Source organism: Lactuca virosa, chromosome 5 (assembly GCF_052849685.1).
Source record: "Lactuca virosa cultivar CGN04683 chromosome 5, Lactuca_virosa_CGN04683_v6, whole genome shotgun sequence".
Classification (NCBI taxonomy): Eukaryota; Viridiplantae; Streptophyta; class Magnoliopsida; order Asterales; family Asteraceae; genus Lactuca; species Lactuca virosa.
Window position 1 is genome coordinate 79117728 of NC_136430.1, and position 22222 is coordinate 79139949.

The following is a 22222-nucleotide window of genomic DNA, read 5'->3' on the forward strand; positions in this document are numbered from 1 at the left end:
CTTACGAATATTATAGTATAAGAAATATGTATATATGTATTTGAAAAAATATGCATATATCCACCTAAAACTTTGATTTTTTTGGTTAAAAAATTACAGTTTTTTTAAATATTCTAGTTTTTTTTTTTTTTTTTTTTTTAATTTACTAAATTTTGAATATTTACTTTTTAAAAGAATGCAGTTTTTTTTGAAAAAAGTTGCATTTTTTTAATTGTAGTTTTTTTTGGAAAAAATGCAGTTTTTTTTTTTAAAAAATATATATATATTTTTTCATTTTTTTTAAATTCATGTTTTCTGAAAAAAGTAAAAAATCTCCATTTTTTTTTAAAAAAATCGAAAATTATTTAAAAAAGAAAATATGAAATTTGATTTATTATGTTAATTTTTAGAATATTTTATTACTATTTCTAATAACAAAAAAAATTAAACATTAAATGAGATCGATAAGATGACGATCATGACCTTAATGAGTTAATTTTGATCTAACGTTCCACTTTTAGTTCTCGGGTTCTCGCAAAAAGTATGAGTTCTCAACCGATCTCACCTATATATATATATATATATATATATATATATATATATATATATATATATATATATATATATATATATATATATATATATATATATATATATATATATATATATATATAAACCTCATATTTATATCCAAACTCATAATTTCATTAGGATTAAATTGATTTAATATTAAAAAACTTATAAAATTCAAAATTTCATACCCTCGGAAAATTTATTACTAACAAACCTTACACTTTTGCTATAGTTGAGCGAGGGTTTTTAGTGTGGCTTTTTAGGTGGGATCTAAACTTTGATTGCTAATATATATCATAAAAGAAAAGGGAACGTTTTGGAAATTTGGAATATGTTTGAAGAATTGGAATTGAACTATGATCATTGCTTGATTAATTTGGTGTATGGTGATGATGATCTGAGCGAAAGGGGGATTTTTTCAAAAGAAGGGGCAAGGGGTGTGGGTTATATGCATGCGGTAAATTTGGAATATGTTGGAAGAACTGGAATTGAACCAATGACCATCTTAAATGGGCAACCTTCTTCACCTTATAGTTTAACTGCAAAATATATTAAAAAGCTAGCAAGACGCTAGAACATTACAAGTTCATCACCTTTTAGTGTGTATGTTTATAGGTCGTGCCTTTCTTAAGTTGTGGTCCAAATATTTACAAGAGTAAATATTTTTCACTTTTTGTACATTGGCTCTTTCAATCCATGACATAAATTTATGTAGAAGATAATCATAAAAAGTGATTGCATATATGAAGATCTTGGCGACCCATTAGTTGGAATAAAAAATGATATGTGAAAATATGATCTAATTAATGGAGAAAAACTACTTCCGAAGAGTAGAAAAAATGTTTTAAAGCTTTTCAGTGGTTTAATCCCAATTAAATTAATTTAATACTAATCTTTAATTTGGGAAAGGTAATATAAGGACATATATGTAGTTTATAATTTTATAAGAATATAAAAGTAATATTTAAAATTTGTAAGGATATAAATGAAATTTTCAGTTTTTATATATCAAGCTATAATTTTGCATTTTCTCCCTAGCAAACTGCTTCCCTGATGGGTGGAATCTTCACTTTGTCATAATTTTTCTTGTGGAAGGTGTTCCAGTTGAAGTCAAAGAGCGAGGTTTTGAATGAATCTGAATCACCATGCACGGATTTTCATTTTCTTTTATATAAAATTTCAAAATTTGTATGAATCATTATGTTTATGGATTAGCAAGAAGACAGACCCAAAATAACGTACATTCTTGTTAATCGATTTGAGCCCAAGCCTGACGTGGACTTATCAAATTTTTGTATTTTAAATTATTAATCTTAATTTAATTTTTTTTTCATAAAAAATGGCTTTTCCTTGTAATTGGTTAACGGTTAAGGATTTCGAAGACTAGGTTCGGTTAATGCAACCTATTCAAAACTAAGCAACATTAAAAGTACAAATTCTTTTAAGGCAAATTTTATTTCTATAAAGTTATTAGAGTTTTATGAATATAAATGTTAAAACCATCCAAATTCTTGACCCTACTTCCACTAAAAGTTATAAGTCTATTATTTTCTTCATCTCCCCATCATCTTAATAATACACTTCTATCAAGACAAAATTTAAAAAAAGGAAAGAAAAAGCACATGTACAATATACTTTGAAGACAAAACAATGCATAAATGATCCTCAATATGTTATAAAAGGACCCCTAACAAATGATCAAAATAATTGAATTTGTTATACCAACTTTTACTGTCTCCTCCTCTTCAACCTCTTCAACCCTTCACCACTCTCCTCAATGGAAGGAGTCTCATTGTCCTTTTGTAATCATGAAACATAAATATTTTCATTAAGTCCTAGCATTTTATATATATATATATATATATATATATATATATATATATATATATATATATATATATATATTTAATTTTTCCATTTGTATAATCTATTTCTTTTCTCCAAGTATATCATCGATTTTAGAAATAATTTATAGAAAAAATTCATTTATCCAGACAACACATAACCTAAACAGTACCTTGAGATTGGTGCTTGATCTCTTTCCAAGATCAAGCTCTACAGAGATGTTGGCCTTTGACAAATCCACTCCCGAACTCTTTAACGCTTGTGTTAGAGCACTAGATATTCTGTTTTTTTTTTTAATTAAATTCAAAACTTATTTTCACTCCATAAAAAATATCATAATAGATGAGAAAAAATGGTAAAGATTCTCACCCTTGAGAGTACATGGTTGAGACGCTAATTATGCCGTTTGGAAGTTGTGGTTCATCAGTTGGTATGTTGTTCTTTTAGAAAAAAAAAAAAAAAACAAATAAAATGAAAAATATTAAATAAAAGAAATACCAATATACTTTTATTGATTTGTTTACTGTAACATCCTATTTTTATATCTTAGAAAATGTGGAAGTATGAATTTACCAATGGAATCATTTTTAGAGGTTTGTCGTTCCTTCCTTGGTATGAATCCTCATACTTGTTCACCTTCTCTTGTAGAAACTGAATGTATTCAATAACCTACAAATATATCATGTATTCAATAAATTTGACCATTTTACCCTTACATTTCAAAAATCCCCTGCCTTTAGTATACCTCTAACAAAAATGACGCCTTATCTCTCTTTTGATCAGCATGAGGGATGATTCCTCTCAACATCGAAAATCTGCACAAGTTTTACAAAACTCTATAAATCGATCTCACCAATAATTTTATCCTAAAAAAAAAAAAAAGAAATCCTGAAAATGGAAGTGAGAATTAGGGTTAGAGAAACATGCCTGTCATTGATTTTACTCCTTCTACGCTGTTCTGTAGCAGAGTGCTTTGAGCGTGGGCTGTTGGGCTTTTCACCATTTTTATCAGCTTTAACCGATGTAGAATGTGACGTCATCCAAGGCATTCCAATCTTTCCCGATTTACCCTTGTTTACATTAGATTCTCCCCAAAACGTGAAACCACTCCCTGTGTAAGAACTGCAGTTTGAGTTTTCATCATTGTTATTATTGATACTACTTGATTGACATTGTGCACCCGATATCTCAATCCCTTCAGCCTTTGGAACTACCTTTTGGCTTTGAATTTGATTCATATTCATATATGAATATGATGATGATGATATTTGACTAATGCTGTATGTCGCTATTCCCCCAGGAAGAATATGGTCAAACTTATTTCCTTCTTTCTCAACTTGTTGAAAGAAGTCGTGAGTCTTAAGGAAACCACCTGAATAAAAATTAAGATCAAATAATTTAATAGTTTTGACAAGAAATCCCAATCGATATCAGCGACATTATAAATTTGTGTCAGTGAGGCTAAAATCCAAATGATAAATGGCCTACCAGAACCTTGTGACTGTGTCTATGTCCCCGGACCCAGTATGGGGTTCACGGGTACCACCTAATTCGTGGGTTTGTTTGGATAATCAGATTTCATGTCATTCGATTAAATATTATCTTGATAATTGATGTCACCCGCAAATCAAAAAGTGTATGCACATCAATCAACTCACACAAGTATGAAAATTTGGTTGTCTGATCTTGTTGATGAGGTAAAACATATCTCAATCGCATTTCAATTGATATGATATTTCACTCGTATCCATATATAATTGACTCATCTTTATGATGATGATGATGATTGATTAAAGTAATTAGAATGGAAGAGGGTTCAAATATACCGGGAATGCTGGGAGTAGGATCTTGCTGGGGAGGTGAATAAAGTGAAAGAAAGTCATGCGTGGGCTTAGCACCTGCAAAATCAACGTCACACATGGACAGGCTGGTGTTAATTCTTCTCAATACAAACACACGCGCCGCTCCACGCGCAACCACAGAAAACCACTTAATCTGTACGTTTGTGTATGAGAGATGTTATATGATGGTACCTTGGGCTCCACAGGGTCGGGGTTGAGAAAACTCCATCTCCGCGCCTCAAGGAAGATTAATTTGGAGATTTTGCTTCTCAGATTCCGATCGACTTAGTCGTGGCAATTTTATATAACTGACATCCCGTTCTTCACTTAGATCGCGGGAAACCAGAGTGAGACTTTACGGATTCAAATTAGTTGGCCAGATCCAGCAGAAGCAGCGCAATTAGATGAAGCCACTGTGTTTGCGCCTTCTCCTCTTGAAACTCAGAAGTGTATTCACGCTATTGTGTACGCAATTCTGTTAGATGCAATGAATTCCACCACTTTCAGATCAAAACTCAACAAACGAAAAAGTAAAATCTCAGAGAAAGTCTCTTAGATTTCCCCTAGTACATTCAAATTCTTTCAGCTCTTTAGTCTAGCGAAATTCATAAACAACAGGATTGCTGGAATCAGTTGATGAATTAAGCTGACGTACTGTTAACACTAAACAATTCAAATGAAAGCAGAATACTAGACAACTAGTCTATAAAATAATCGAGTAACTAATCAAACCAGGATAGTGATGAAATAGCAAAACTTACCGTGAAAATGGACAAAACGAAGAATCAAATACAGAAGTACAGATCGAAATAGATGAAAACTACCGAAAGGATCAACAGATGCATACCTTTGATCTGAATGTCAAATATTTCCGCGGAATTCAGCTTCTACAAGAAATTTCCAACAATAGGACTTCAATTCTCAGGTGAAGTAACTCCAACCATGGATTGTAATATTTGAATCTGTTGGTGTTTTGAGTTGTCTTCGTGTTGATATAGTTGAGAATTGTGACGAAGATCAAGCAAAGAACCTGTGATGAAAGATAGGACCCTCCCTCCCTCCCTCCCTCTCTCTCTCTCTCTCTCTCTCTCTCTCTCTCTCTCTCTCTATTTATCTCTCTCTGCGGTTTTGATGAAGAGAATAAGGAGATGTTCTCATACGGTCTCCGTTTCGTCTTTTATAACAAGAGACGGAGTCATAACCCCGTTTTCTCTACCTACGTCAACTCGTTCTTTTATATGTCAACTGGGTATTGGCAATGACAATTTATTCATACTGTGAAATTTGCTACTTTTAAATATAATTATTGACGGCTTAGAGGTGTATGATTTTAATTATGAATGTTGGGCAACATGAAAGCAAGGAAGATGAGTTATAATTTTCATTATAGCTAAGAAAATAAAAGTATGTTGCCTAAACCGGAATATGGCCAAGTAAATGATTTATACAAGGATTCCATATTAGCTATGTATTCCATGATAGTATAGTTCATACAAGCATGGACATATGTATCGGAAATGTTAAAAGTTTACCCGAGAGGACAAGTGAGGAAAGTTTGCCCACTTAAATATAACATAATACAAATGAGAAATGGATTAAAGATGAGATGTAGACAAGTATCTTTTGTATTAGTAATGTAATCTATGACATAATATAATATAAATGTTCCGAAGAAAATCTTATAAAGTTTTGCGGTTGAAATATAATCAAGGTACAAATGACACATGAACATATAAGCCAGTAGGGTTGTTGGACGACTTCGATATATTTTGGTTACTTGAAGTAGCAAATTGGCTTATCAGGGCAACTTGGTTTGGCTAGTTGATACGGAAAAATTATGGCAAACCGCTAGCAGATGCTTATAATAATTTATTTCAAGGTTTTTATTGTTTTGTGAAAACATATACATAAAGTGATAAACTTAGGAGAAACTCATATGCATTTTGAAGGAGATAAAAGGGTGGTAGAGTATGGCTAGGACAGCTTGGGCGATGGCCCTAGGCCTCCAAATTTCTAAGGGCCCATTTTTATACTGTAACACTTGAAATTGGTATGTTTCATATTTAACCCTTTTTATTTAAAAGCCTTGCATTTTGATCCTTAAGCTAGTACACGGGCGTACTAGGTGGTACACTTAGCGTACTAGCTTGATGTTGGTCGCGGAGCTCATCCACGTACGCTAGGCGTACGTGGAGTACGCATGGCGTACGTGAGCATTTGTGAAACCCTAATTTTAGGGCTTGTACCATATATAAACCATATGATAACCTAATTTGGCCTTGTTTAACCAATCTCCATATCTTTGAAAACCTTAATTCGTCCCTTTGCCTTTGTGTGGTGCTTATGAGCTTTTGTTTTGAACTTTGGTGGGTTTTGTGCATCTTGAAGTGGTAGAAGAAGAAGTTGAAGACTCATTCCTTGGAGGAGAGCTTAAAGATCCATATTTAGCTCCATCTTTTGGTGACTTTTGAGGTATAAAGTCCATACATTGTCTACTTTTTGCATTGATCTACTCTTTAGCTTGTTTATGGTCAATTTTGGTCCCTTTTGGTTGGTCTTGATGAGCTAAGGCCGTTTTGGAAGCTAAACCTTGTAGATCTGGACGTTTTAAGGGTCCCTTAAGCATAAAAATGCAAACTTTATGGTATTTATGGACTCATGCATGTGTTAAGTCATTTGTTAAGCTCTTTTGAGCTCTAAGAGTGTCATTAAGCCATGCATGCACATAAAGTTGCCAACTTTATGTGATGAATCATCATTTGGGACTAGATCTGAGAGTTTGGAGTAGTGGCTGAATGGGTTAAGTGCTTATTTGTTGAGATTGGCCAACTGGTGAGTATGTTGGGCGTACCAAGCTGGTACGTTGCGTGTACTTGCCCTTGGACATGTACGCTGAGCGTACGAGCTGAGTACACCCTGCGTACTCAGCAGATGGGCTTTTAACTTTTGGGCTCTCGGTTTTGGGCCATGATTGGACTTCGGTGATTAGGGCCTTGTTGGGCCATCATATTTTATTTTGGGTTCACTTGGATGAAGGCCCACAAAGGGACTTGGGCCCAACTTGAAAATTTGGGCCACAATTAGGGTTTGGGGTGACCATTTTAGAATTGGGCCTTCTAGTGTAGTTGGTTTGGGCCTTGGTCCACAATTGGGGTTTGGGGTGACCATTTTGGAATTGGGCCTTCTAGTGTAGTTGGTTTGGGCCTTGGTCTTGGACCAAGCTAGGTAAAGGGTAAAATGATCTTTTTACCCTAATTTAGACTGATGGTTATGGATTGGAATCAAATTATTATTTTGATGTTATTGGTATTGATAGCTCGTGGATTTGTCGGACCAGCAGCCAAAGATTTATCAGTGTGATTCAACAGTTCAAGGTGAGTATCCTCACTGTGTTTAGCGGGTCGAAGGTACCAACGTCGGCCCACGATTATTATGATAGGATGCTAGATGTTTGTGTGACTATTGCATGTGTTATGTGATGGTTTGTATACCGAGCGAGACTCGATGTCGGGCGAGGCCCGATGACTGTATTATATGCTATTGTTTTGTGATTATCGCATGTGTTAGCATGATTATATGTTATATGTTTATTATGTGTATCGAGCGGGGCCTGATGTCAGGCGGAGCCTAATGAATGATAGATCTATAATCCGAGCGGGGCCCGAGGCCGAGTGGACTCGATGTGGGGCGAGGCCCGATGTGGGGCGTGGGCCTAGTATGTGTTTATTATGTATGGTATGTGGTAATTTGGGGAACTCACTAAGCTTTGGGCTTATGATTTTTAGTTTATGTTTCAGGTACTTCGGGATCGAAAGGGAAGAGCCCTAGATGATTGCAGCAGAGCACACACCACCTTTTTCCGCATATTGAGATTTACTCTAATATGATATGATGTAGTGCATACTTTGGTCTTTTTGGTTGTACGATAATGTTTGGATTACTGTTTTTATAAAAATCAAAATGAAATTTTTGGGTCTTTTTTTGGGACGTTACATTCACAACTAGGTGTTTTTGTTTCTTTTACTTGCTTTTTTCTTATTCTTTTACAAGTTTAAAATAATAACATGTTGCCTAGAAAACATTTAGCTGGTAGTACACATAAGGATTATTTTGATGTTTTCTAATGTTACATGTTTAAAATAATAGCTATATATATTTGTGTTTTCTAATGTTACATGTTAAAAAACTAATTATTGGACAAATATAGAAAACACATATTTTGATGTATTTTTTGGTTTATAATTCATATTTACAAGATCACTTTATTAAGGTTTATATTTTAGACAACAGTCATTAAGTTTCGGGTTGAAAGAGAAAAGTAAATTCTTTGGCACATTTATAAGTTAAAATATTTCATTATTTAAAAGCAACCATTAATTCTTCAAAGCTACCATATTTACTAATTACATGTAATTTCAACCAACAAATTAAAAGTCCAAAATTTAGGATTGAATTAGTATAGGCGACATCTCAAATGTACTTTTATATTTGTAGATCTTTTACCAAATGAGGCGTAATTAATGTTAGCTACATCATTTATAATACCGGCTATAGACATTTTTTGGGGTTGAATTCCAAAATATAGACACAAAAATTTGGATTTCTGCGTAATCCACTGTAGCTCCGCGGAATGACAAAATCGTAAGTAAATCAGGGTATTAAAAAAAATAAATAATAAAATAATAATAATAATAATAATAATAATAATAATAATAATAAAACTCAAGATCCATTCCGCGGAGCTATCTCCGCGGAATGAGTTCATTCCACGGAGGTAGCTCCGAGGAATGGATTTTCAGAAAAAAAAAATCACCTCCAATGGTTCTTTTATGTAAAGATCTCCGATTAAAAGACCATTTTTTTCCACCTCACATTCATTCCAAACATTGTCAAGAAAAATTCATACTATCATAATCTTTTCTTAAAAATAATTAGTTGGTGAATGAGTATAAACCTCGAAGAATCGATGTGAAAAAAAATTGAAGATCCATTCCTCGGAGCTACCTCCGCGGAATGAGTTCATTCCTCGGAGGTAGCTCCGCGGAATGGATATTGAGGTTTTTTTTAATACCCTGAATTATTTACGATTTTGTCATTCCGCGGAGCTACAATGGATTCCGCGGAGCCCTCATAGCTTACCTCCACGGAATCCATGTCTATACCCAGAAATCCAATTTTTTGTGTCTATATTTTAAAATTCAACCCCAAAAAATGTCTATAACCGGTATTTTCCCTATTAATTTTGCAGCCAAAAAATGAATTTTTGGGCATTTTGACGGTTTATACAAGTTTGTGGATCTCTTTAATCTCAACATGTTTCCTCACTTCTTAATGATTGTGTAATGGTTCCAAACATCCCAAGATATTATAATTTGGTCCATAATAACCAATAAGGATCATTTAATTTTAATTTTTACAATTAGTGTCAATTTCATTTATAAGGTAAAAATGTTAAATATTTATGTGAATTTGATAATGCAAATAAAGCATTTCATAGTTGATGTAAATACGTAAGCATAGTTTTCACCATATGAAGATGATATGAGAAGTGAAATGACCACTTTTAATTTCATGATTAATAAAGTGATTTAATTTAAGTTATAACAAACTATGTTTGATGTTTCAACGATTTATTTTTATTAAAAGTACTTACTAATTCCTCATTCCATGATTACTCGAGTGATTTAGTTGCCAATGTGGGACTAACCCAGTTAGTAGAGGCTTTGCATGTTAGATTGGAGGTCCCGGATTTTACTTCGGGCATTGAAGAATTCTACTAACTTGGTGATACTATCTTCTAACCACTAACAAACTGTTCAAAAAATAGAGTGATTTGGTTGAAGTTATTGCAAACTATGGTTAACACTTCAACAATTTTTTTAAATGACTAATAATTCTTTATTTCCTACTGAAATATATCATTTTAAAATTTGTTGATGTTTAATCCTTAGCTTTAATATTTATTTTTTAAATCAATCTGTGTAATACACGAGTTTTTAACGGAAGTAGACAAGACATTGTGAATGCTCATTAAGATATTCCTACATCTGGTCAATGAAAAGTTCTAAGATTAACGAAAAACATGAGGTTAAGTGTTCAAACATCTTATATTGAAGAAACAACAACATTTAAAAACTAGGCTTCTAGCCCAACGATATCAGGTGATGCCCTCCTTTGACGTCGAGGGTTCAAGTTACGTCGTGGACCTTGGTGGAGTTACGTGTTAGCTTATGAGTAGATTATATTTTCCGGTTTAACAAAAATCTATTAGATATAGGAGAAGGAAATGTTGATGGTTTAAATCATGACAAGACAGTTATTGATATTCCGGATGATCTTTTCATTAGTGATTATTTTGATCCTATTGGTTCATTAGTTAAATATGTCTATTTATTTTGAATTTTTACTTAAAAAAATGCTTAATATTTACACCTTGAGATTTATTTTTTTTAAATCAACTGGTATAGTACACGGGTTTAACACATAGTTTTCTCATTTAGAAAGTTCTTGTGTATATAATATAAATTAATTATATGTTTTTTCTAAATTAGTTTTCCCATTTATTTGATATGATTAAAATAATAATAGAAAAAGGAAATACGAAAGTTCCATGTAACATGGAAATGCTGCAGAAGCAATCCTCTTAGGGATCAGTTAATAAATACTTTCTCTTTCTTTAGGTAGCATAATTTAATAAGTATCATTTATAATGACATTAATGAATTATCTATAAAACCATACTCCTGATTTTATTAAATTAAAACATATGATAACAACATATAATAACAGTTTGTAGAATAACAAACATCTTAACATATCAATAAAATTATGTTAATTGTTTATTTATTATCTTTTCTTATGTCAATGTATGTTTATGTTAGAAATTTTTTATATCAATGTCCCTTTAACCATACATTGTCGATCTTGAATGGTTTAGAGTATCAATTCATTGGTTTCTTGCTCTCGTTATGCAAGATAATGACCAAAACTTGTTCTTCTTATTTAGAAAATACATATTATATATTTTGTATCACCTCTTATAAAGGTGATGCTAATTTTTGTTTGTGAAACTTTTTTTTTTCGCTTTAGATCTATAAAAAAGAAAAGGCAAATAAGAGGTGGATGATATACCTTGAATTGCGGGGAGAGTCACGTGATGGAAACTGTGTAGCTACCACTAGGAGTCAGTGGATATGTTAAAGCAAGAGGAGATGCTCACGTGGCCAACTCACGCCGTAATGTTGTCGCTTTGTCCCGTAATTGTTGCAATAACATTTTTTTTCGGTTAATTCACAAAAATATAAAACTTTATGTGGAATGTAGAAAATGATCAAAATTTTGGGCGTTTGTAAAATGGGTCCTTGTGTTTGAAATGTTTTATTTCGAGTTAAAAGAAAACTGTATCAACAAACCATTAGGACTAATGTATCTACAACTATATCCCTAAACGGTGGCGGGAATGCACGAGCAAGTAAAATGATTGGTCGGACATAGGCTACGGATCCTTCATTCCCACCGAGAGTATAGTTTTTGAATTGATGGTCTTAAACTATTTCAGACTCTGATATTTAAGAAAGAATGTTTCAGATGTCACGTATCACGTATCTGACAAAGATTGGACATAAAGTGTTTCGATCTGATATTGCAGATTGATGTTTCATAATCGCATTCCGAACTTCAAGTTTTTACTAGCATATGTGTTTGTTAAAGTTTTAACAACTTTATCTCAAACACCATAGATACAAAATCAATAATATAATTTTTTCCAACTTCCTTATCTATTGTCACAATCTAAAAAAAATCTTAGAATAATTATCCATATCAAGAAAGATAATCTGGTCGATTTGGGTTACATAGTAATATTCATTTTTTAATGCAACACTAGTTTGCAGTTTCGGTTCGATTAATATTGTTTTTAATTGACGATCCAACTCAATGTAGATTCAAATGTTTCTACAATGCATGCGACATTTGATTTTTATAAGATGTTCCTCCCTTAAAGGGAAATACTTAAGCAGCATGTTCTAAACGGTTTCCATGAACATAAACCATAAAATCTTGCCCCTACCATACAGAGTGAGCAAACTAGAGAATGAAGATCCAGATCCTAGTTTTTCATGGGACTGAGGGACTACATTGGGAGGTTGAGAATCCGACCATCATATCTGATATGGTTCATTCCATTGACATGATCATTAAACATTTTCCCAAATACATATCACGAGCTTTATTGTCGAAAATTGGTTATAAATTTGAAATCTAGGAGTGAGAAAAATCAAACTGTGGAAGTTGTTTTGGGAAGCATTCAAAGCGTATATGTTGTTTGATTTCGAAGAGAATGTGGTTAGGATTCAAATATAATTCCAAGTCAACATGAATGGATTGAGAATATCGGCCATGGTAAACAGGCAAGTGTGTGCTTCCCTAGCATGTGTTATAGTATAAAGACCTCTAATATTATTTGTGTCATGTATACATTATTTTTACATAAACAAAATATAACGATAATGATGTTCATTAAGGTTTTCTTTGACACGACGTAACACTAGGATTTCAGATATAATAATATATTTCGGGAATTATGGGCATTAAATGGATCAAGTTAGGGCCCTGGACTTCAAGGTTTTGGGTTTTAGATCCAATTGGGTGTGGAATATATAAGTTGGGTGATCCAAGCTTTCAGTCTGTGTTTTAGGAGTCCAAGGGTATAATGGTAAAAGTGAAGGTTTTAAGTCGAGGTAGATTAGATGGGATTGTAGGGTTTTTCATTACCTTTCCGAGCATATAAAGAACGCCGAAATCAGAATTGGGATGAATAAGTTATGGCCTTCGGAAGTTAGAATGGGAGTGTGTTTTTCCTAGTACGTTGGGCGTACGTGGCACGTACGTTGGGCGTACTTGGCTTAAGTTGGTCGCGATATTCTCCCTAGTACGTTGGGCGTACCTAGAATACGTTAGGCGTAGGCGTGACAGGGTCAAACCCTAATATTTGAGTCTTGGACCCTATTTAAAGGCCTTAACCTATTGGAAACCCTTCTTACCTTCAGCCTCCACCCTCTAAAACAGTTCCCTTGAAACCCTAGCCCCATTTGTAAATTTCTTGAGCCTTTGAGTGTTTTGGAGTGTTTTTGGTGCATCTTGGAGAAACAAGAGCTCATTGGAGAAGTGTTGATTGTCTTGGAGCTTATAGATCCAAACCTTTTTCACCTTGATCTTTCTTCCGGAGGTATAAAATTTCAATCTTGATGGTTCTTTAATGTAGATATAGTTTTAGGTTATGTTATGCGTTTGTTTTGGTTCCATGGCTTGGATTTTGTGAGTAAAAGTTACTCCAGAACCTTTGAGCCTCATTTATAGCCATTTATGAGGTCATAAAGTCATAAAAATCAAATCTTGATGGGTATATCTCTTCCATGCATGAGTAGTGGTCTTTTGGTGAAGTTATGAATCTAGGGCTTTAGTTTGAGTTCAGACTCACCCTAAAGTATGTCCGAATCCCTCAAACCAAGGCTCTGATACCAACTTGTAACAACCCAAAAAATCGAGGGTAAAAATTTCATTTTTAATATAGACAGAACATAGATATCATTTATTCCAACATCCAAAACATCGTTAATTAAAACATTTATCAAAGTTCATCCCAAAATCATTCAATGCGGAAAACATGGGTGTGTGCACTGCGATCAATCCGAGCCCTTTTTTTCCAAATCGATGATATCCGAAACCAATAAACAAAACTGTAAGCACGAAGCTTAGTGAGTTCCCCAGAGCATACCCCACACAGTCCACATAATCACATAATCCATATTAGCTATAAAAGCTACATAAACCTCACGATGGCTGGTGGTGGCGGAATAGTGGTACTAGGTGGCAGCCACCACGGTGGTTCCCTCGTAGTTCCGGTCACCAGACATGCTCAAAACACGATAAGCACAGCAACACTCGGCTTCTTACACCAAAACGAATGTAGCCACCCACCTGGTGGTGCTCGACGGCGGTAAAAGCAACCCTAGCAGCTGGCGGCGCTCTTCAGTGACAGAAAGAACACGTTCTCTGGCGAGGAACGATGGCGGCGACTGGAATCACAAACAGCGGTACAACAGCGACGATGCGACGTTGGAAAGGAGTGGGGAAGGGAGATGGTGGTGCGAAACCCACCGAGCACAGGAGTAGCAGCCTCGCACCATGGTTTTCCGGCGTCCCACTTGTGAACAGCAGCAACCCGATCCTTGATCTCCCGTTTTTCCCGACTAACACGCCTCGGCTCGTGGCTCTTCGTCTTCACCGGTAACGGAGCGGCGGCTGGAGGATATGGAATGGTAAGGTGGCGGTTGGGAACAGTGAAGTAGGGTTAGGGTTTGGGGTATTGCATCTTAAAAACGGGAGGGAAATAACACGGGTTCAAGTCCCGTGTCTTACCAAATTTGGTCACCTTTTAACAATAATGGTCCCTGCCTCTACAAATTCTTTTCAAACTAAGCCCAAAATTTACCATTTGGCCCCTTATCCTCCAAAATCTATTCAATTAAAGTCCTAATAATTACCATGCATCCCCTGTCTTCATAAATTCTTTCATATTAAACCCATAATTTACTAAATAGCCCTCAACCTTCATAATTCCTTACAAACTAATCCAGAATTTACGTTTTAACCCCAAATATTCAAAATTTATGACTTTTAACTCCTCGAAACCAACACCTTGCTAAAATATTATGGATTTAGAGCTACAATAAAATATGTTATACATCTCGGGGTTTTCAAATTTATTATTTAATTACTCGTTTTATTTAACTTCAAACAGAGTGTTACATCCTTGATTTTTGGAATAAGGGATATGAAAAAGGAACTACACGCATGGCTAAGACTACCAAACCTTTCAAAATACTTGACAAAGAGAGCTATGTCGCCTAAAAGAATGTCCCAGTATGCCTTGATAAACTTAAAGGTGAATACATCCGGGCCAGGGGCCTTATCACCGCACATGCCCATACCACATCTTTTATTTCTTGTAACGAGATGGGGTCTTCCAAGTAACTTCAATATGTTGTAGAGATGCGTGAGAACATGGGATTGTAAAACTTGGGTCTAGAAGGCCATTTTTCTTTGAATTTATTTTGAAAGAAACGATGTGCTTCCGCCTTGATCTCAACTGGATTTGTATTCCAACTACCATTGATCATGATCCCGTTAATATTATTTTTTTCTGTTTCGATTATTAACCCGGCCATGAAAAAAACTGGTGTTTTCATCTCCATCTATAGCCCAGCGAATCCTGGATTTTTGTTTAAGATCGAGGCTGATCATTTTTTCAAGCTTAGTAATTTTTTCTAAAACCATCTCGCCATTCTTCTTTTTCAAAATCATTAAGCACTCTTGTTTCAGCAATATGATCCAACGAGTCCATTTTGGTTTTTAGATTCTTTAAATCCTCCACCTCCTTTGGATGAATAGTCGCCCGCCATTCTTTAATTTTCCTCTTTAAGTGCTTGAGTTTGGCTGCAAGCAAACATTCCGCAGTACCGAATCCTTGAAAATGCAGTCATGCATTAGCCACCATATTTGCAAATCCTTCCCTCTCCATCCATGAGTTGAAAAAACAAAATGGTGGGGGTCCGAAATCAACTGATGTAGTTGAGAGAAGAACTAGGCAGTGACAACGACTTCAGGGTGAAGAGATAAGAATTCAGAACAAACCAAAAATCTGTCTAATTTGCTTAATTTCATCTTTTTATGACATAAATAAGTGAACCGGTGACCTCCCATTTTAAGATCATTCAATCCGCCTTCGTAAATGAACTTATTGAATCCCATTGCAGTTCGTGCACAGAAGTTTGAGTTGAAACGCTCATCAGCCCTACGAACAACATTGAAATCCCCCATTAATATCCAAATTCCACCCCTTCGTTCTTTGAGATTAAGAAGAGCCTCCCACAACTTCTCTTTTTCATGTATGTCCTGAGGGCCATAAATATTAGCTACAACAACTGGTTTATCGATTTCGGACCAATTGCCAATGTTGATCAGACAGTAACGAGATTTGATAACCTCCGATGAAGTGAACACAAGAGGATCCCAAATATTGATTAATCCACCTGATCTACCTGTTGTGTGGACCCTAACTGCTTCACATTGATCTGCCCCCAACAAGATGCCACATTGATTCTGTCTGCATCTGCCTATTGAGTTTCCTGAATACCAATAAATGAAATGTTGTGTTGTCTCACAAGCCTTGAACCCAAGCGACCTTATGCTCTTCGCCGATGCCTCGAATATTTAGAGTCAAGAGATTCATTGGCCCTAAATATTCTCTCCATCTTCGCCTATAACCTCTGCTAGAATGGGGCCACCCATTGCAATTTCAAACCCAATCTCATTCCCAATTTTGATTGTCTTCTCGCTTTCATTGATTTTATCGAAGTCAGAGGATTCCAAACCAGTTGGGTCTTTATTTAATCTCACTAAAGGGGGTTCACAGTTTAGATCAAGCTGTGCAGGCGTTGGTGACTGGATAACCTGAGAGGAAATAACTGTTGAGTTAATATGATCGATGATGAATCCTGGCAACTGAGCTCTTCTCCTCTTACGCGAAACCGTACCATATGGTTGGGGTGGATCATTATCGCTTCTTCACTCGTTTGGGGCTTCCAGTGGGCCATTGGGTGGAAATGGACCAAACCACCCAGATGGGATTTTATCAACCTTGTCAATGATGGGCCCATCATTTAGGCCCATGAGAGAATCCACTGGTTGGGTTACCATGTTAATCGTTGTAAGGATTGGAATGTCCTCGTTAGCACCCGACCCATACCCGTCCTCTAAAGAACCGTTAACCGGATCAGGCAACGGGATGTCATCATTTGCAGATGTTTGATCTTCCAGTGAATTATTCAAAGAACCCTTTTCCGCTATCATTATTCGGGATGATTTCCCCTTCCTCCAATCCATTTTGGTCTAATTCCACGGATGATCTAGTATCACCTGTTCTATCAATCTTTACCTCCACATTCCCTTTATCACCTGTGGCCTCCGAATGTTATCTGGATGACTGAAGCCTACCTATTTTATGGTAAGATAAATTGTGAGACACTAATAATATTTAAATACGTATAAGATTTAAATCTTGAACATGCTTTTTGAAAATCCTTACCTCATTATTATTATTTTTTTTTGGAAATGATTGGATATTTAATGTAATCCAAATTTGTGGTATTAGATCAATTGTTAGAGTCTCATTTTCAAATATTAGAATATCATTTTCAAATTTTCGTTGAACTTATAATTATTTTCAATACTTCAATAGAGTAATAGAGGTATTTTATTTGAGAGGACCTTAATTTTTTTGGACAAGCTCATTTTCTACCTTTTGCTTTTTGACAAAAGAGATGGAAAGGCTTAATACGTGTCTAACACAAGTTAATAATCCAAATTGTTTTAATAAACTGATAAAAGGTAAGACCCAAATTACATTTATTCCAAAAAAAATAATAATTACAAATATAGTCTAATCCTTTAATTACTTTATGGAAAAAAAACCTCAAATTACAAATATAGCCATAAAAATCGCAGATGGATTAAGCCTATCTGCGATTTTAGCATTCCATCTGTGAACGTACAAGTCGCTAAAACACAGTCGTGCTTTAGCGAACTTGTACGTTCCCATGTGGTTTTTTTTTAGTTTTTTTGATTTTTTCCGTATAAATACCCCCATCTCTGATTAAAATCGCAGATGAACTAAGTTCCTCTGCGATTTCCTCTCATCCCACCTGCAATCTTACGACTTGTTTTTACTACGAAATTGATAGGGTTTGACTACGAAACAACCTTATTATTATATATATAAAGTTTTACAAAAAATTACCGCTTTAGTTGTTATTTCTTTGGAAAGTTTGTTTAAAACCTCTCTAATAAAATGAATTCTCCAACAAAAAGTTTGAAAAATGAAATCGCCTATAGTGCCTCCAGAGAGAGAGAGAGAGAGAGAGAGAGAGAGAGAGAGAGAGAGAGAGAGAGAGAGAGAGAGAGAGAGAGTTCTCCAACAAAAAATTTGAAAAATAAAAGAAAAAAAAATTACGTTTTTATACCCCTGAAAAAGGGGAAATCACAGATAGACGTAGAATCACAGATGAACTGAGTCTATCTGCGAACGTACAAGTCGCTAAAACACAGATGTGTTTTAGCGACTTGTACATTCGTAGATGGACAAGTAAAATCGCAGATGGACCGAGTCAATTTGCGATTTTAGTGGCTATTTTTGTAATTTGGATTTTTTTTTTTACTATTTTCCACAAAGTAATTAAAAAATTAGACTATTTTTGTAATTTTTTTCAAAAAAAAATATATTTTTTATGTTAAATAACGTAATCAACAATTAAGCTTCAAAGTTTAAATTGGATATAAAAAGAGAATTAAGAGAAAGGGAAAAAAAAACTAATATAATCATATTCCTCAAAGATTTGGCATTAAAAAATGGAAACAAACAATGGTAATGGTTGAGGAAGGTCCAATAAATGGAAAGGGTGAGATCACGTGGTTTGATGGATGGATCATGTGTACTGTAGCCCCTAGGTCCTCCCAGGTTAGGTTAGGCGGAGCCGTTGCGCCGCTCTCTCTTTCACGTGACCAACTCGTCACGTGTGTGATCTCATGAATTTATTTCAATACTATTTTTTAAAATTTTTTTTACTAAACTATTTCGGCAAGTTTTTGTGCTAATCATTTTTCTTTATTTAATATTATTTTGTCAGTTTAAAAAAAATAAACTTTTAACGAAAAATAAACTGAATTAAAAATTAACCCGTTCCAAAATTACCGGGTTCTATTATAAAAATGTCACAAAAAACTATAGGGAAATCTCCAGAAAAGTCCTAAAATTTTACCCTAATTTACGAAAAAGTCTCAAACTAAATTTTGTTTACGAAAAAGTATGAATTACCGGTAAAAATGACGATTTGACCCTTTTTTTTCCGGTTTACCGGTTTTATTACTTACCTGTTTCACTAAAGTCCCATTATTTTACCCTAATTTGCGAATAAGTCCCAAAATAAAATTTACTGATGATTTTGCCATTTGCTCTATGTAACATGCATTTTACCGGTTTTGTTGCTGACCCGAATGCCTAGTCATTAAATGAGATGATGAGATGGATATGTTGAGTTATATAATGTTATGTTTAGCATAAAACTTGATATCCTGATGTATTGTATATCTTTTTGGAACATAAAATGCATCCAACGAAGACTACAATAATTACATAAACTAACAACAACTGCGTTATTTTTTACGTTTATAAGAAATATCAAATTGTCTATCTAATCTTATGTAACCCAATATATCCATCTCATCAGACATCAACTCATTTTCTGTCCTTTTTTCTTGGAAACACACATTTTATTGGTTTCATTGCTGACGTAGATACATAGTCATAAATGAGCCGATGAGATGGATATCAAATTTTACAGTAAATGTGACACATTATATAACCCATCGTATTCATCTTATCAGCTAACTTAATGACTAGGTGTCTAAGTTAGCAATGAAACCGATAAAATGTGTGTTACATGAAGAAAATGGCCAAATTATCAGTAAATTTTATTTTGGGACTTATTCGCAAATTAGGGTAAAATAATGAGACTTTAGTGAAACATGTAAGTAATAAAACCGGTAAACCGAAAAAAAAGGGGTCAAATCGTCATTTTTACCGGTAATTCATGCTTTTTCGTAACCAAATTTTAGTTTGGGACTTTTTCATAAATTATAGTAAAGTTTTAGGACTTTTCTGGATATTTCCCAAAACTATATGATGAGTTCAAATTCGAATTTAATGGTTGCAGTATTTTGAACACTAATATTTATTTGTATTTAGTTTGAGCTTTGATATACTTTTAGAATTTATAAAATTTAAAATCAAGCTCAAGATTTATTAACATAATATTTGATAAATATATTTAAATTATCCTTAAAAGTGACTCATATATACATTAAAGAATCTCTAAACTATTAAATACATGTTGAAAATCACCTAAAATTATCATCTTGAGCTCGAGTCACAACTCATTTCCAAAAGCAGTTTAATTATTGAGTTTTAAAATAAAATAAAATAACAAGATCGATAATAATAATAATAATAATAATAATAATAAATAATTTATTATGCTCTTATAAATTGCAAAAAAAAATTTCCAACAATGGTTATTATTGTTCACAACAATGGTCTTAATGACATATTAATTCCATAAGTATTATAAAACTAATATTTAAGTCATTTTGTGCGTTGTGACGGATAATTAGTTTGCAATATATAAACACGAAACTATAAAAAGTTATGGACAAAACTACAAAAGTGATCATTGTGGTTTGCATTTTTTTTTTTGACATAATTACATAACTGATCCTTGTGGTTGACAAAATTGACCAAGTTTGATCCTTATGACAAATTTTGTCCATAGATGGTCCCTATGGTTTCAAAATCTAGCAAAACAGTCTTTTTGGCTAACGGTGTTAACTTTTTCAGTTAAGTCCCTTGTGAAATGACATATTTGTCCTTCCTACCATAGGGACCATTTATATACTTTGTTCTAGCCATAGGGACCATTTATGTAACGTCCTCTATTATTTATTATTACATTATTTAATTTATTTATAATACTATGAATTAATTTTTTTTATTGATGTGACATCCCCAAATTTCTCGGCCAGAAAAGACCGATTTAATTTATGCTTTTTAAAATAAAATCAGAGAAATCCTTTTAAAAGATGTTGCGGAATTGGTCCCCAAAACAAAACATGATAAAAGTTTATCAAAACCTTTCTTTAAGAAATATATAATTTCATTTCATATCAAAAGCTCGGGATGTCATGTTCCGATACAGATCAAAAGCATAAACAAGACATTATAAGCCTTACAACATTTATTTACAACTACTGGCCTATAATCCAAAAATCTCTCATCATCCTCCGACTATGCTCGGGGTCCACTACCTGTAATCATAAAAAGCTGAGTGGGTCAGGCTTGGGAGCCTGGTGAGCATATAGGGTTTTCAACCCACAATAATAATAAACTTATTAAGTTCACCAATCAACAATAACCCTGATTACTCATTCCCGTTATCCTCACTTTACGTCCCTAAACACCTATCACAAGGGACCTAGCCTAAGGAATATCATCGGGATGGACACTACTGCTAAGGGGACTCCTCAGCCATACATGTCCTAAAGGCAACCATGAGGGGGATGGAGTACGCCAATGAACATTTAGTTCACCAACACCTACAAGTTGCGAACCGGCTAGTGTTCCACTGGACTGTCTAGAAAGGTCTGTGGTCGTCATCTATACTCCGCTAGACGACTACAACAACAACAACAACAACAACAACAACAACAACATCGAGGCCTCTCATCATTTTAACACCCATCATCTATTTCGTCTACCCATGTTAGCCCAACATATTTGTAGATAAAATATATATACAGTTTAAAACTTGTATAAAACATCTATTCAACAGTCACCTCAAATAAACAATTAATATATTTACACATAGCACATATTTTAAGGTAAATACTTCATATCTATGTGTAAGGTGAAAGTCACTACACACTCACTTGATTTAATGATAATCGGGCAGCACTTTGTTCCCTAAAACGATCGTTTCTAATAAAACCGTGAGTTTTATTGAGAAACCGGGCTCTACGAGGGTCGGGCTTCAAAACCGAAAAGATAAATTTCTCGGGCTTCTCGGGCACTTCGGGACGTATTTCGGGTGTTTGGTATGATACCGGGGCTTTGGGGGAAGTTGGAATGAAAGAAATATTGAAAGAGGGGTTAAAAATGATAAGTTTCTAAAATTTACCCGGGAGGTCTCGCACCCTTCTATTTATAGGGGCGAGGCTCCTGATCCAACGGTTGAGAGGCTTCCAGGTGGCAGCAGATCCGAAGAGGGGTCACATGGGTCGCACGTGCGAGGGGTGGGCTGTTGACTTCTGATTGG

General features: G+C 34.4%; 1 protein-coding gene across 1 annotated transcript; it reads right to left on the reverse strand.

Moving 5' to 3' along the window:
- Positions 1 to 2149: 2149 nt before the first annotated feature.
- Positions 2150 to 5300, reverse strand: BIM1 (basic helix-loop-helix (bHLH) DNA-binding superfamily protein). The gene is made up of 9 exons (XM_079052989.1): positions 5086 to 5300; positions 4431 to 4713; positions 4224 to 4295; positions 3325 to 3769; positions 3143 to 3212; positions 2971 to 3066; positions 2767 to 2837; positions 2570 to 2678; positions 2150 to 2349 (listed from the first exon to the last, which is right to left on the reverse strand). Exons 2-9 carry the CDS (start codon positions 4465 to 4467, stop codon positions 2281 to 2283), a joined length of 969 nt encoding a protein of 322 aa, XP_078909115.1. The 5' UTR covers positions 4468 to 4713; positions 5086 to 5300; the 3' UTR covers positions 2150 to 2280.
- Between the last annotated feature and the right edge of the window lie 16922 nt (positions 5301 to 22222).